This window comes from Crocodylus siamensis, chromosome 3 (assembly GCF_052110815.1).
Source record: "Crocodylus siamensis isolate JL-2025a chromosome 3, ASM5211081v1, whole genome shotgun sequence".
Taxonomy (NCBI): Eukaryota; Metazoa; Chordata; order Crocodylia; family Crocodylidae; genus Crocodylus; species Crocodylus siamensis.
The window spans coordinates 245,163,162-245,178,349 of NC_143397.1; the positions used below are offsets into that span (position 1 = coordinate 245,163,162).

Genomic DNA, 15,188 nt, shown 5'->3' on the forward strand with positions numbered 1-15,188 from the left:
ATGTTAATGAGAGCCATATATGATCTTAAGATGGATGATTTCACATTTATTCTTTCTCATTTAATTAACAGCTTTGTAATGTGGTTCTTAAGAATCACAAAATCTATGTAGAGGACCTCCTTTAATCAGCATTTGCTTATGGCTAATTAAATTATTAAAGGTCAGATGCTCAACTGGATAAAAAATATTTGCTTCAAATGGCAGCTGATATTTTGAAAGTGATTATTGCCATGTCTTGCAATTCCAACTTGTAAAGTGAACAGTTAAAGTAAAGGTTAGGCTTACTTGTTGGCCATGATAAAATACGGCTAACAGGAACATTGCCATCAGTAGCAAAGATGCCTCCTTCGTGCCCAGGAAGTCTGTGCTGGGAAAAAAAATCAAAATATAATGAGTATTGATCTGCCAATGTTTACTGTAATCACAGAGGGTTTTAAGTTAGTAACCATAGCCTTTCCAGAGCTGATTACAAAGAAAATTGCATCCGAAAATATAACTAATGATAATTAGCTCTACGGGGACAAGACTATAATTAAAATATTTATTTTCTGCAGACCTGCGCATGTAATGATTAAAGTGTGGCCTCTGATAATCACTCTGAAGTGATTGTCTCTCAGGTGGTTATCACAGTGGCAGTGAAAAGTAAAGAGAGGAGCTGCCTTTACTGAAGCATATGTGCTTCAGTCCCAAACCAGGCTTGAAAGCTGTGCCTCAGGATTATCTGCAACATCAAAACTTACCTACAGAAGAAGCCTCTGATGAGTATTGTCCTACAGTCGATAAGTTCACAGACAAATTAATTGCATAACTCGCCTAAAGTATCAACAAGTCAGCTGCAAAGTGAAGAACAGAACCCAGGATTTGTGGCTTTGCCTCTACTCTAACTGTCACCTGAGTTGGTGATATGTTCAATGCCAAAAAGCCATTTGGTTAGATTATGCCCTACACCTTTACATTCACTGTCTATAAAAATTCATGTGAAAAGGTTTTGCTTACAGAGTTATCCAAGGTTGCCTATTCTTCATTCCTTTAACTAAAAGTGGAGAAATACATTAACTTAGGAAGAAAACAGAATCCATTTACCATTTCTTATTCACCTGAAGTTTCAACTCACCCAGTAAGGAATTGGAAATGATATCACTGGATTTAAGTGACTAGACTTGAAATCATGAATAACAGATGGTGAGATAAACTAATCACTTAACTATCTCACTCCTATGTGCAGTCCAAATGGATATTTGTTCATCTATTATAAGTAAAGTATCAAAAATGGAGTTATATTCATAAGGGAGATAAAGATGTTGAGTAACTCATTCATGAAAGATACTTTTACCACATCTTTCAACCTGTTTGCTCATTCTATGTTATTTTTTTTTAAGTGGCTACAGAACAAATGTAGCTAGAGCTGTCTTCATATGCTACAGTCCTCTAAAACCACCAAAACCTTTTTCAGAGTGACAGTAGACTCTTTTTAACGTCATAAAAGATCACTGTATAGGGAAACTTCAATACTTCCGCTAAATGAACGAAAATCCATCCTTTTGGTAATAATTCCTTCTGGCAAAATTATGGATTTTTGGAGTGCTTTAAATAAATTACATTTTTTCTTCTGCATTAGTATCTCCTCAGATGTGCCCTCTTAATGACTGCTGTTGTGTATCCATTACTATCTTATCACTATCATTCACGGTTTAGATCACCTCAAGATTGCAAGGAAAACTAGTTTTTACTGGAGGTCCTTGGGTTTAAGTCCTAAAACTAAGCCTTTTTTTTTTTTTTTTGTATACACCAACTGAGCTACATTAATAATAGTATTTGAATAATCCTCTTCACTAGGCCAGATATGAACAAAGACAACGAAGACGTATTAATAAAATAATAGATGCTCCATACTTCTCATTATAACTGGTAATGCAAGCTGACTATTAGTATTATTAATGTGGTACCTAGGAGCTTTATTCAAGAACCCCATTGTGGCTGGTAACGTAAAAACACAGAACACAAGGATGGCTCTTGCTCCAAAGACCTGACAATCTACGTATAAGACGGGACACAACTGGCAGTTGGAGGCAGATGGGGCAACATAAAGGAACAATGAGAGCGTCGGTCAGCACGAGGCACCGCTCTCAGCACAGCAGCTGCCCAGCTTCTCCGTAACCATTGGCAAAAAGAATTTTAATGAGAGCTTTGAAGGAGGATAACGAGGTAGCTTTGTGGGTGCTTATGGGACTTCCTCCCAAGCATGAGCAGTGCCGTAGAAAGGATAAAGGTGCTTGTTGGATAATCTGAAATGCAGATGATGAAAGCTGTTCTTCTGGGCTGACCAGAGGCAACTGTCTGAGAGTGACTGAGAGATGAGAGAAGGCATGGTTGGGGAGCAAAGACAGGTCATTTATATTTGATCTGATGGAGGAAGAGGAAATAGTGAAGGGATAAGTAAAAAGTAGTAACAAGGTCAGAAAAACAGGAAAAATGATCATTGCAGAAGCATGCTGGACGCTATGAACAGGGCAGGATGGCATTAGTCAGGGCTGAGGGAGAGAGCTGTTGCAATAACCGAGATGTATGAAGAGAGCTTGGACAAGAGTTGCAGCTGGCTATATCTTAAAAATGTTATGTAGAAAAAAACTGGCAACGTTTAGGGATATCCTAAATGAGAAGACCTGAAGAGGACTGAATCTAAGATGACAGACAGCTTCCAGGTGGCCAAGCAGGATGGTAATGCTGTCCATAGTGTTCAAAAAAGAAGGTGGGGGAGATCTTGGGAGAAAGTTTAGGAATTCTAGTTTAGCCAAGTAGAGCTTGAGCTGATGGACAGACATCCACCAGGGGATAGCAGAGAAGCAAACCTTTTGGGGAGCGGTAGAGCTGAACCATGGCTGTAGGTCAAACAGGAAAGTGAGGACATAAGGATCATCAACATCCAGGTTCAAGTGAGAAGTGGGTGGGAAAAAATTTTCCTGCCTGGTGAAAATTTCAGGAGTTCAAAATGTTTTTCTATTCCACATCAGGATGAAACAAAGGCTTTTTGGGAGAGACGCAACCTACATTACCTAACTGCACAATAGCTATGGCGGCAGCCTCTGAGGCTGAGGTGCAAGACTGCTTTGCCTGATTCATACCAGGGACCTGAATTTCAGGCTGCCCCCATCCAATTAGAGACCATCTCCAGCATCATCAAAACATGGATGTGAGAAACTGAAGTTCAAGTCCATGGGATAAATTAAGCAGAACATGGATTTGAATGTGGATTTCCAGAATCCCAAAGGAATGCACGCACGATTGTTCATTAGTCATTGAGGCGGTCTTCTGTCCTCCTCTCACACTCTTTTTCATGGAAGTTGTTAACAGGTCTTGGTTTCATCCCAATGTGGAATGAGAGAATGTTTTATTTCTTGAGAAGCTTCCCAGGGTGAGGGAAAAACATTTTATATTGCGTAACAGCAAAACGTTTAAACATGATCCTATTTGTCGGAGCTCCTTGCTGCTCCTGGTTAATTTACTCAGTGACAGTTAAATTTCCTTTATGCCTTGTGTCATTATCTTCTGCCCTCTGCTAGGCATGTTCTATATGTCATACCATTCAACATTATGGATATAAATAGTTTTTGAAACAAAGTGCATCCTGAATCATTTCATATCTAGACAAGTCAGTACCTCACTGCTGCAGGAAACATCTCATTAACTAGAAACATTACAAGTGGATGCAGGGCAGGCTTATTATGGATCTCCTAAATGGAAAAATAAAGATGTAGCTGTTCTGATGTGTGAATTCTTTCTACTTCCAATCTCTAATGAGCAACATTGTGTTTGGTTAGTATTCTGTGCAACTTTGGCCATAGGCATGGCTTGCAGAATATACATGTGCTCAGACATGGGTGGCTGAATTTTTTCCACCGATTCAAGGCCAAGTAGCTTAGTTTGGCCCTTATGGCAGGGGGGAGTGGAGTGGGGGATGCTCTCAAGGTACTTTGCAGTTGGTGTAGTAGTTTTAATGCTTCTATCTCCATGCTCTATAAGGGCTCCAAATTGGTGGATCTTCAGTTTTTTTGATTCCCTTTCCTTTATCCCTTTGTGACCTCCCTTTGTGACCTGGCACAGTGATTACTTCAAATCACCACATTCCAATATCTCTAAATTAAATATTACATACCACAGCTTCTAGGTGTAATCAAGGTCACAGCTTCAGTGCTAGTGGGTAAAATCCTGGCCCCATTGAGTAAATAGCTAAACTCCCAACAAATGTCGAAGGACCAGAATTTCGGTCAATATTTGTGGCTCTTGAGGATAGAAGAGAGTGCTGGGTATCTTACTGGAAAAATTGTTTGATTGTTCCAGGGGTCCTGCTTCCCAAAAGAAACATAACTTTTTCATTATGAGTGCACTGAATTCATATATAAATAGCCACTTCTTGAGTGTCATTGAATGGTAGAGAATTGTCTACAAAGAATGAGAATTTATTCATTCTTGGTCAACTCTAGAGGGGCCTAGGTTTCATTTTCTTAATTTTTTTTCCATACCTTTTGATTTCTGGAGACAAATTATTATTTTGTTAAATTCAGTTTAATACAGATGTGCTTTTTGTAATGTCGTCCATATCCCATGTACCTTTTGCTCTTAACACGTGCTCTTTTATAGCAACATTTCTGTCTTCCTCCTTCCCTTCCCCACATCCTCGCTGTCTTCTTGGTAACTTTCACCCCACTACAGCTCCCATCAACTGTACTTCTCCTCTTATCCTCTCCAACATGATTTCCCCCATATCATCCACTATCACCAATCTAGGTACCACATTCATATCTTCCTCCCACTTCGGGCCCTCCACTTCCTTCATCTACCATACCAAGCTCTGTCACCTTCTCTGTTCATGTCATTACACCTAACCTCACACCATCCTATGCCTATCTTCTTTTGCCATCTCTGGGCTATTAGTTCCATATCTAAAAATAAAAACCCAACCATTCACTGGGTATGTGTACATGTTCATTAATGCACTTTTGCTACTGAAGATTAAGTGTAATACCTCTAATATGATGTACTACATCAAGACGTGTTAAGCTACCCTAATGTGCAGTAGCAAAAGTGAATGCCTTTTTAGTGATGCTTAATGTACAGTTGACCAATTTTACCATGCACTACCATATTAGCACTCTTTTTGACGTGACATTTTAATGTGCAGTAGAACAGGCTGCTGCCCACTGTCTCTTCATATTGTTCTCCTACCAACTCCTGGCTCTCGGAGACCTGGAGCACTTCTCTTCATGTAGCATCTGCAGCACTGCCTTCTCCTCATCTAGTATTACACTCTTAGGCCCTCTGTCTTCTCCCACTTTCTCTCCTTTCCAAGCAGCACTCAAAGGAGAACAATTCCTCTTTGTTCTCTACCTCCATGTGAATTGTCTGCTCGCCATCTCCCCATTAGCCTTCCTTCCATCTCAGCTGCTACTTCTCTCTATTTGCACACAGTCTCCAACACCAATCTCAGAACCTTCAACTGCACTAGTCAAGGATTTTAGTTGACCCATTTTTTGTGGGAAATAGCAGCGCTCATTAAGATATAAGCTTTGGGCAGGACTGGACTAGTATATACATAAAACTTTCCTGGGAACAGTTTTTCAGCTTCATAATAGATTTCCTGGTTGAAAGTGGAGAGAGAGAGAGACTCACCCCCCCATGAACCATTGCTGTGATGCTCCCTCCTTGCCAAATTTAATACTTAAGTATTAATGTAAAGTGAACTAGTTCCAGCAGGAGGGATTGAGAAAGATCCATCTCAGAAATTCCAACAGCTTTGTGTTCTACCTTCCTCCACAAAAAGCCCATTTTGGGGCACAGTACTGCTCAATAGGAGAAATGGTGGAAAAACCTAGCCCATAAAAATAACTAGAAAGTAGACATTTTTTCCAATTGTAATCATTCACACTTACTCTCCACTGTGATTAAAGTTGTCATATCGCAGGAAGAGGGAGGCATAAATGGTCTCAGTCAGCAGAGCGTAGATTGCAATCATGATGAGAAGAACTGCCAGCTTCAGGACAGAATTGAGACGAAGGAACACTGCACAGGTCACCATTGCCAGGACACCAGTGAAGACAAAATACTGAAAGATGGGCATTAATGGTCAGCTTCAGTAGTCGGTGAAACTTTACTGCAATCAGAATTTCCAAAGTGCCCACCAATTGTGCTAATAACTTTACAAAACCCAGTTTATTCTTTCTACTTGGGACCTAAAAACTGTAGCACTCATACATGAAGGACACTTCTAATGATATAGGCCTAAGCATTTATGGTGGTGCTATTTTTTTGCAAGTAGTATCTAGGTCTGTAAATAGGTTTCTGCAAATCTTTGGCCATGGAATTGACAGCAGGACCTACCTACCAGTGCACACTTAAAGTCTTATTTACACAAACAAGAAAAAAGATTTCTAACACCACTTAGCTGCCCAGTGAGCCCAGTTTTAATAACTATGGCGTACAGTCTGCCTGAGCCTCCTGAAGCCACTCATTGTCCACTTGTGGAAGGCAATCTCCCTTGATTAAAGACATTGCACTTAATGGGCATACCTACATGAGACTTTTACTGCATAGTTGATTAACTCCGCAGTAAAGTGTCACCATTTACATGTGCAGTGTTAGGACAGAATAAATGAATTAACTCCACCATAGGACAGTACTGCTAGACACAAATATTATCCTATGTTGGAGTTATTTACTCTACTGCAATGCATGTGTAGCTGCTGATGGGGCAGGCTGGGGCATGAGGGTGCTTCAGTGTGGGGGCTGCTTGCCGGCTAGCCCCAACACTGTGCACCCTTGTGCGCCAGCCAGCCCCTCCACAGCACATTGAGCTAGGTTGGAGCATCCCTGGGTTGCCAGGCTGACCCTTAGGGAAACTCTGCCAGCCTGGGCTGCTCCACCCTGGCTCAAGGTGCTGCAGTCCCTGACACACATGCAAATGCAGCACCAAGAAGGAAAAGGACTAGGTTTAGGCCCCTGGGAGATGTTACATTTAAGATGTAATTAGCTGGTTAATTATGTCTTAAGTAGTGACCTTGCCACAAGTTCAATCAATTAATGGCATGATAAAATGAGGAATGAGCCACAAAGTTATTACATATCTTTCGTGTAACAATGTTGTGGTGAGCTCTTATCACCTTTAATTGAATGTGTGGACAAGGCCCAGTTTCTGGAGCACATGGGAGCCTGTCAAGACTCCTCATGCTCCAGAGGCTGGGAGATCCTTCATCTGATTGGGGCTCCAGTGGTGGGAGCCCAACCTCTTATTTGCCAGTCTATGGTGAATCCAGGATCAAGCTCCCCCTGGATTGGCAATGTGGTGCAATGGCATCTGATGCAGGATTCTATAATCATGCCTCCTGCTATGCACATCTGGCATGACAGGAAGCATGGTTGGTAGGATCCTGAATCACAACTTATTGCAACTCTACTGTAACATCCGTCAAGAAGGCCAGGACTGCTTGCAGGGAAACGGGATGAGTGAGGCCAGGGAAGCCAGGTGGGCAGGAGTGGGGGAGGAAGCCCTGCTCTCCTTAGGACAGCACCCTGTCTGAAGCACCCTGCCCCACACTCTGCCCCCCTACCTGGGGAAGTCCTGCTACAGTGGCTGCTCTCGGTTCCCAACTCAGCTGAGCTGCAAATAGGTGAGCACATGAGTGAGCAGCCCACACTCACAGCAGTGCTCTCCCCCTGCCCTGCCCAGCCCTGCCATATCCCAGCTGTTCTCCACCCCAGGCAAGAGAAGCAATGCCCCATGCTCAGGAGGAGGTGGGCTGGGCAGTGTGGGTGGGGTGGTGCCAATCCAGTACTTTTTGTCTGAATTTTTACTAGCCAGTTGGGATGCTGGGACAGCCTACAAAATCCAGGCCTTTCCTGGCCAAAATGGGATGTATGGTCACCCTATTTACAAATATAATTATGATTCCTTTAATTACCATCAAAAATTTTTAATACCCCTAGACAAATAAAGTACACCGGTTCACACTGTCCAGTCCATGGGAGTAGTTTAAGCCATCAAAATGCCATGAAAACAGCCAGAGTTGATCAACCACCAGATGATGAAAAAAACGTAATTGCAGTTCTCTGCTCCTTCTTTGGCCAGATACTCCAGACTCTTGGCCTAATTAGGTGGGGGTGTCTTGTGCTCAGTCTGGGTAGGATAGGGAAGGGAAAATGTAGTGCACTTAGTTGTCCACCGGCAAATGATTCCTCAAGATGAAAACCAAATCTGCCCCTGTGCAATACGGATTTGCACCCTGGTCTGTGGCCTTAGGATCAACTAGCCAGCAACCTGTTGCATTTTATACTGTCTGAGTGAGAATCAAACCCATTAAGGTTTTATAACATGCAGCTCTATTTCATTGATCTCTTATCATTTGATACCGGAAGCCTCATTCATGTCTCATTTTCTAAAATCATCAACTTGTCATTTTTCCTAATGATTAGTCATTTGTCAAGAATTGTCTGTGCGCTGGTGATGGACAGAGAGGAAAACATTCTCCTGGCCTCAAGCTGCTTACACTTGAAACAGTAATGTCAACATCGACCACAAATACCACAGTGTAAAGAAACAATCATAATAGATCATTAGTAACAATATGCAGCAGTTGCAGAATTTTTTAGCGTACTTTTTCTTTTGCCATCTTTTTCACCTTCTGTTGTCCGGTAATTTATGCTTGTCTAGAAATTAGCTGCATATCAGTGGCAACATCATGACATTGCCAAGTACCTTTGTTTTTATCTACAGATGACCAACCCATTTAGTACCGGTGATTTGTTTACTCCCAATGGAAGGAGAGAGTCCATCTGCTTCAAAGGTGCAGATGGGAAGAAAACCACAGTGGTGGATTTGCTGTACTTCTTTTTTGGCATAGAGGAATTTGGCTGCAACCGACTTCCATTTGATATTGTACTGTATTAAAATGGGCACTCATCAAGAATTTCTAGGTGCATTTATAACTAAGAAAAATCACAATTAGAAATCAAATGGAATAATTAACAGATGCCTGCTCAAACAGGACTCCACAGCTAATAAAAGCAGTTCACACTGCATTGCCAAAGATTTCTGTCTAGCCAGGCATTTAAATAGCCCTTTCCTTTTATTTGATTTTGGTAGGACATAAAATGTGACTAAATATTGGTTAAATGGAGACTTTTCCAGGCAGACTGGTCTTGCATTTGCCCTGATTCCTGTGGAGGAAGAACACTTTGTTAGCCTGTATCAGATGGGGTGGTTGTGACACGATTAGGTTTTGAAGTCCTTAGTTGTAGTGAAAGCTATCTGCATAGGCAGCTAATTGTTAGGATAATCTCAAAAGAGGAGCTCTCAGAAGTCACTCTACCAACTGGAGAGGGTAAAGAGTGGTTATAATACTCTACAAGGCCGGCATGTTTGTTTTCTTTCTAACTTGCCATTGCCAGAATTTCGGTGAACCCAAAGGCCCAAATCTATGGAGTATTTGGGCACCTAACTCCAATTCCTTACAACTAGAGGTAAGTAAGGGAAGACCTTTGCGGATCTGGAACTAAGGGCACTTTTACATGGGCCCTGGGGGTGGGAGGTAGTGCAGAGTAGCTCTGAGAGCACTATAGTTGAAGTGCCACAGCCTCTCATGTATCAGCGTCCCCATGCTTAAAAATGATGGCGGGGATGCTTGAACTACAGCTCACTGAAGGAGCTGTAGTTCACATGCCCCCACTGTCATTTTTAAGCCAGGGGATGCTGATACATGAGACGCAGGAGGCTGGTGGAGCGCAGTAATTGCCATACTCCAGCAGACTTGATTAATCAAGTCTGCTACAATGTGCACTTGTGTACAGGCACCCCAAGATTTTAAAACATTTACAAGCAAGTTATGAAATACCTCAGGATAGGAGCAGATGTCTGTAAAAGATGCAGAGGAATTGAACGTCTGGTTCTTAAAGGGTACTGGTTTGTCAGAATCACACCATAGCTGCAGGTGGGGGGAAAAAAAGGAAAACAAAGTTAGGGACATTGTGGTAACCTGGTGTCCAATAACTAACTCAGACCGGGGGGGACTGAGGTATGGAATTCTTTTTTTATCCAACTAGTAACCTTTCTAACAGTCATAATAGGAAAGCCAAGGATCGAATGGGGAAAAAGAGGCCCAGGAAATCTGTATATACTTTTCCATTGGTAGGTTAAGAGCATACTAGAAGACCAAGTTTACTTTCAGATATGTTTTTTCTTCCCATATAAAAGTGATGCATGTGTTTTGAGGGCATATACACTAAGATTGATTTAATAGATTTCATAGACATTAGGGCTGGAAGGGACCTTGGAAGATCATCAAGTTCAGCCCCCCGCCCCAGGGGCAGGAAGTCAGCTGGGGTCACAGGATCCCAGCAAGACATTCAAATTTCTCTTGAGGGCATTCAATGTAGGTGCATGAACCACCTCCGGTGCAGGCTATTCCAGACCTTGGGGGCTCGGACAGTGAAGAAATTCTTCCTTACGTCCAGCCTGAAACGGTTTTGCTGGAGTCAAACGGTTAGAAACGCCAGCAAGACCGTTTCAGGCTGAACATAAGGAAGAATTTTTTCACTGTCCAAGCTACATTGAGAGTGTACTTTCTCTAAAAATGGGCTCTTTTCCCATAGCTTCAGTAGGAATTTGGTTTTTGAATTTGAAGGCCAAATCTGGCTCTATGATTTTAGGTGTGACATTCAGGATGAAAAAAAATGAAGGTGTTCTACAAGTACATATTCCATAATACCAGGATAGATCTATCTGATACCCTTGAAAATATTCTTAGAAATGGGGTTAATGGACATATATTTATTAATTTAAGTCTAAACAAAATGGAGGGGGAAATTAGCAGAGGAATTTCATACTGGAGATTAGGAAGGACTTTCTGTCTATGAGGGTGGTCAAGCATGGGAACAGGCTATTTAGAAAAATTGTGGAATCTCCATCCTTGAAAGGTTTCAGAAGCAGGCTAGACAGACACTTCGCTGGGATGGTTTAATCAGGGATGATCCTACCTTGACCGGGGGGGACTGGGTTAGATGACCTTGTGCAGGCCATTCCAGCCCTACTTTCCTATCATCTGAATATAGAATGACAATGTTTTCTAATGATCTCAGATCTTGAAAATTAAGTGAGAAGGAGATTCTTGTCTCGTATATTAATCCAATCTGGATATTTATGGCAAGTCATTTCACCAGACTCAATACTTATATATTTGATTCTCTGCCGTTCCATCAAACAGCATTTGTTTAATGAGGTCCAATTTTTTATAATTACATTCTAATTAGGGTTGAATTTGCAATTGCTTATTTGTTCTCTTAATAACTGTCTTGTCTCAGCAATATAGTACTATTCTCTAGGTTATTTGTACGATTCTCAGTGACAATTGAGAGTTAATGACCTTTGCATATCAACTCTGCCTAGAATGCCTCTAGCTGCAATACAGTCTTAAAAACTATATTAAATATCATGTTAAACACCCTTTAAGCTCAGAGGTTGTATCCTTATGCTCAGCTAAGGGTGGCTGAACCAGTTTGAAGAACTACTAGACCTGCTTGGCCTTCTGATGAACATATGAACCAAAACTTAAACTTTCCTGGAAGTTGGAATACCGGTCATATGTGATCAGTATAGTGATTAAAATAGTGCCATATTCATGATATGACTCCAAACCTCGTGGATGAAATCTTAGCCCCGTTGAAATCAATGTGCATTTTGCTATTCTTGCTAATAGTAATAATTAGTGGCTACATTCTTCTTTCTGCCACTGACCTTCCTACTGCTAGAAGCAGGGTACCACACTGAAATGGAACAAATTCATTTTTCTATCAGAGGTAAAACTAAAAGCCTGCTGATAACCCAAGTTCAGTCGCAGTATGATGACAACAACAAAGCTCAATGCAATTAAACACCTATTAGCACAGGGGTGGGCAATTATGTCAGGCGGAGGGCCACTTACTGAGTTTTGACAAGCCGTTGAGGGTTGCATGATGGGCAGCCAGGGCAAGATAAATATTAATTTTCTAAATTTTGTAGGGGCCCTGTGGGCCAGATAGATTGGCCTGGCAGGCCGCATCTGGCCCCTGGGCTGCATTTTTCCCACCCCTGTATTAGCAGAAACCTCATTATGCAAACGCTTGATTAGCCTCTAGGTTGGCCTTCAATACACAAGACATTTTTTTTGTTCTTTTTCCCTCCATTTGATAATATTTCCTTATGTGAAGGGCTGGTGGAAAATATTAGATTGGGAAAAGTATTGGATGGTGGGGCATTTATCATTGTTGGGTTTTTTGTGGGGGGGTTGGGGGGGCTTGTTTTGTTTAGAAAGCATCTTCAAGCCCTTGAACCATAAAAACTTAAGAAGTGCCATAATGGATCAGACCAGTGGTCCAGCTAGCCCAGTAGCCTGTCTTTAACAGTAGCAGAAGTGGATGCTTTAGAGGGAGAGTATATGTACAGGGCATGTTTAGTGTAATTCATCCTCTGTAATACTTTCCCTGGCATCCACCATCATTGGCTTAGAGCTGCTGTAGGAATAACTCTTGACTGTTCTGTTTAATAGCATTGAATGGAACTATTGCCAATAAATTTGTCTGGTCCCATTTAGAGCCTGGCTATTCAAGCCGCCTCTACAACCTTTTTGGTATTGAGTTCCACAAGTTAACTTTGCATTGCATAATAAGTACTTTCTCTTGTTAGCTTTAAACCTGTCTCCTGCTAAGTTCAGTGGGCACCCCCTAGTTCCCTATTCATTTTGTCCACTCCCTTTATGCCTTTATAGACCTCTATCCAACCCTTCCCTGCAGGTGGAACAGTCCTAGGCTTTTTTTATCTCTCCTGGTTTGCCAGCTGCTCCATATCTCTTGACCATTTTAGCTATCCTTCTTTGTATTTTTCCCAAGTCTACTACCTCCTTTTTGAGATGCAGAGACCAGAACTGCACAGATTATTCAAGATGTGGATGCTCCATGGATTTGTATAGTGGTGTGCTGATATTTTCCATTTTGTTTTCAGTTCCCTTTCTAATGATGCCAAACATTTTATTACCTTTTTTGATCACCACTGCATATTAAGTGGATGTTTTTAAAAACACTGTCTACATGATTCCATGGCCTTTTTCCTGAGCTGTAACTCAGAACCCAGCATTGTGTATGTAGGTCTAAAAGGTGCTATAAATATGTACCTTTCTGGTAATATTGGAGAGAGAAACATAAGTACTTTTTATTTGTGAACATTTATCTGGACAATAAATCTTAAGAAACCACACTGTTACATTAGAAGACCACAAAGCAAGGACATATTGAGCAGAAACTATCAGAAAGGATTAAAAAAAGATAAATTAACCACTTTAGAAAATCATATTTGAAATAACATATCAAATTTTATGGCGCTGTAATGCACAGTCTCTTATTTTAAATCAGCTGGTTCAAAAATGCATTAGTTAACAGGAAGAATTCAAGCTTAATAATTCATAACTTATCTTTTTCCGGTACAAGATATATAAAATTCCCTCATTGCCTCTGATACTTACAATATTTATGATGGCTCCTAGAAAATTAATCATAATGGATGCAAAAATGACAACATTCCTGGCCAAGTAGGTCTCATTAATCCAGCAGCAAATTTTCCGGAGCACGAGGGGTAAACATTTATAATCCTCTGCAGTGGTGATAAGCACAAGGGCAGAGTGCAGCATAATCAGAATAGAAAACTGAATGACCATTGGCATCATCCTGCAAGGAAACACAAAACAAATCAACGTGGCAATACAAATATACTAGAACAGTATTAGTTAACATTACTGAGATTGCATTTTCATTCCTTTCCCTTTCTTTTATTTTCTCTAAAATTCAGTTATTGTAAGGTTTGGTACAGTTAACTCCAAGAAATATTACAGTGAAGACAAAGGACTATTTATATCCCCCGTAGCTGTCCATTGCTTTGCCCATTTTATTACCCCCTTTCTTGCTAGACAACTCCAGTCAAGTCTATAAAAATGACTACCGATGCCACACAGGGTGGTCTAATGGTAGAAAAATTCCCTTCTCCAGAACAGCACTTCCCTTTAAAGAGGCTTTGAAAGCTACTGGACCCATACTTAGGATTCTGACTTGATTTGCATGCAAGCTGTTAGTCACTCTTCAAGACTGGTTAGCAAGAGCCAGGTTCAGACAATGCTATTATAAATATAGAGCTATGTCAAGGTATCATAAAAATCTAGTCCCTGGAGTCAGATTTTGAGAAGGGACCATTATGAATGTCTAATCTGACTCCTTTCATAATACAGGCCATTGTACTTGCAGAATTATCAGACTTATCATGTTCTGCTTATGAATCATTAACATTGTGCCCAGAATCACAGCAGTTTTGCAAAAATCAAAATAACTAGTCCCTCGTTTCCTTGGAAGCCCTTCAAAATCTAGAGTGCAGGGAATTGTGGCATGTGACCCTTACAGAGGCATTAATAGAGTGAAGGTTAAGTAAAAAGTGCCTTTTGGCATATTCTTGATTTCTTTTTTCTAATCTGATCTTTAATCAAGTCCTACTGGTATATACAACATCCTGCCATCTGTGATGCAGCACATAGCATTTGAGCCCCTTGCATAAATGCCCACCATTCCTTCCAGTTGTTTCCTTAAATTGAAACCTGTGAGTTAAGCTGTTATTGTTTTTAGCAGCGTAGGAGTACACCAGAGGGGTTTGAAGGTTTACGTATAGACCAGGTGTAAGTAGTAGACTATGGGGACATTGTTGTATGGTGATGTATAGATGCACCCTGTGTTCCCTATACCAATCCTAATGGCTGAGAAGCTGGAGGTATGGCTTCCAACCTCATCTGGGTGAGAGGCCTAGAACCTGAATCTACTTTTGCAAAGCTAAATACCTTAACCCCTAGGCTACTGGGCTATAAAGTGCCCCCATTTTCCACTTTAATTTTTGGAGATAAGTGTGCAGGGCCACTTTATTTTTCCACAGGGGGAAGAGTCTTAAAATTGTGTGCAAATGGAAAAAAGGTGCTGTTATGTGGATACGCATGTGACACTTAGATACACAAGGTGAAATTGAAAATGGGTACTTTCACATGAGAGAGCACAATAGCTATTCCATGTACTTAAGTTGGGTCCACATAAATATTTTGTTTTGGCTTTGTATAGTAAACGCCGCATTATCCGGCACCTCA

The 15,188-nt window shown here is 41.1% G+C and overlaps 1 protein-coding gene across 2 annotated transcripts in view; it reads right to left on the reverse strand.

Moving 5' to 3' along the window:
• ADCY8 (adenylate cyclase 8) overlaps positions 1–15,188 on the reverse strand; it is a 200,468-nt gene that overhangs the window by 24,713 nt on the left and 160,567 nt on the right. For both annotated transcript variants that reach the window (XM_090040660.1, XM_090040659.1), the window contains 4 exons: positions 13,539–13,740; positions 9,882–9,971; positions 5,928–6,100; positions 286–367 (listed from right to left, as the gene is read on the reverse strand). In XM_090040660.1, the coding sequence (XP_089896786.1) occupies positions 286–367; positions 5,928–6,100; positions 9,882–9,971; positions 13,539–13,740 (547 nt within the window). The remainder of the gene's footprint in view (positions 1–285; positions 368–5,927; positions 6,101–9,881; positions 9,972–13,538; positions 13,741–15,188) is intronic.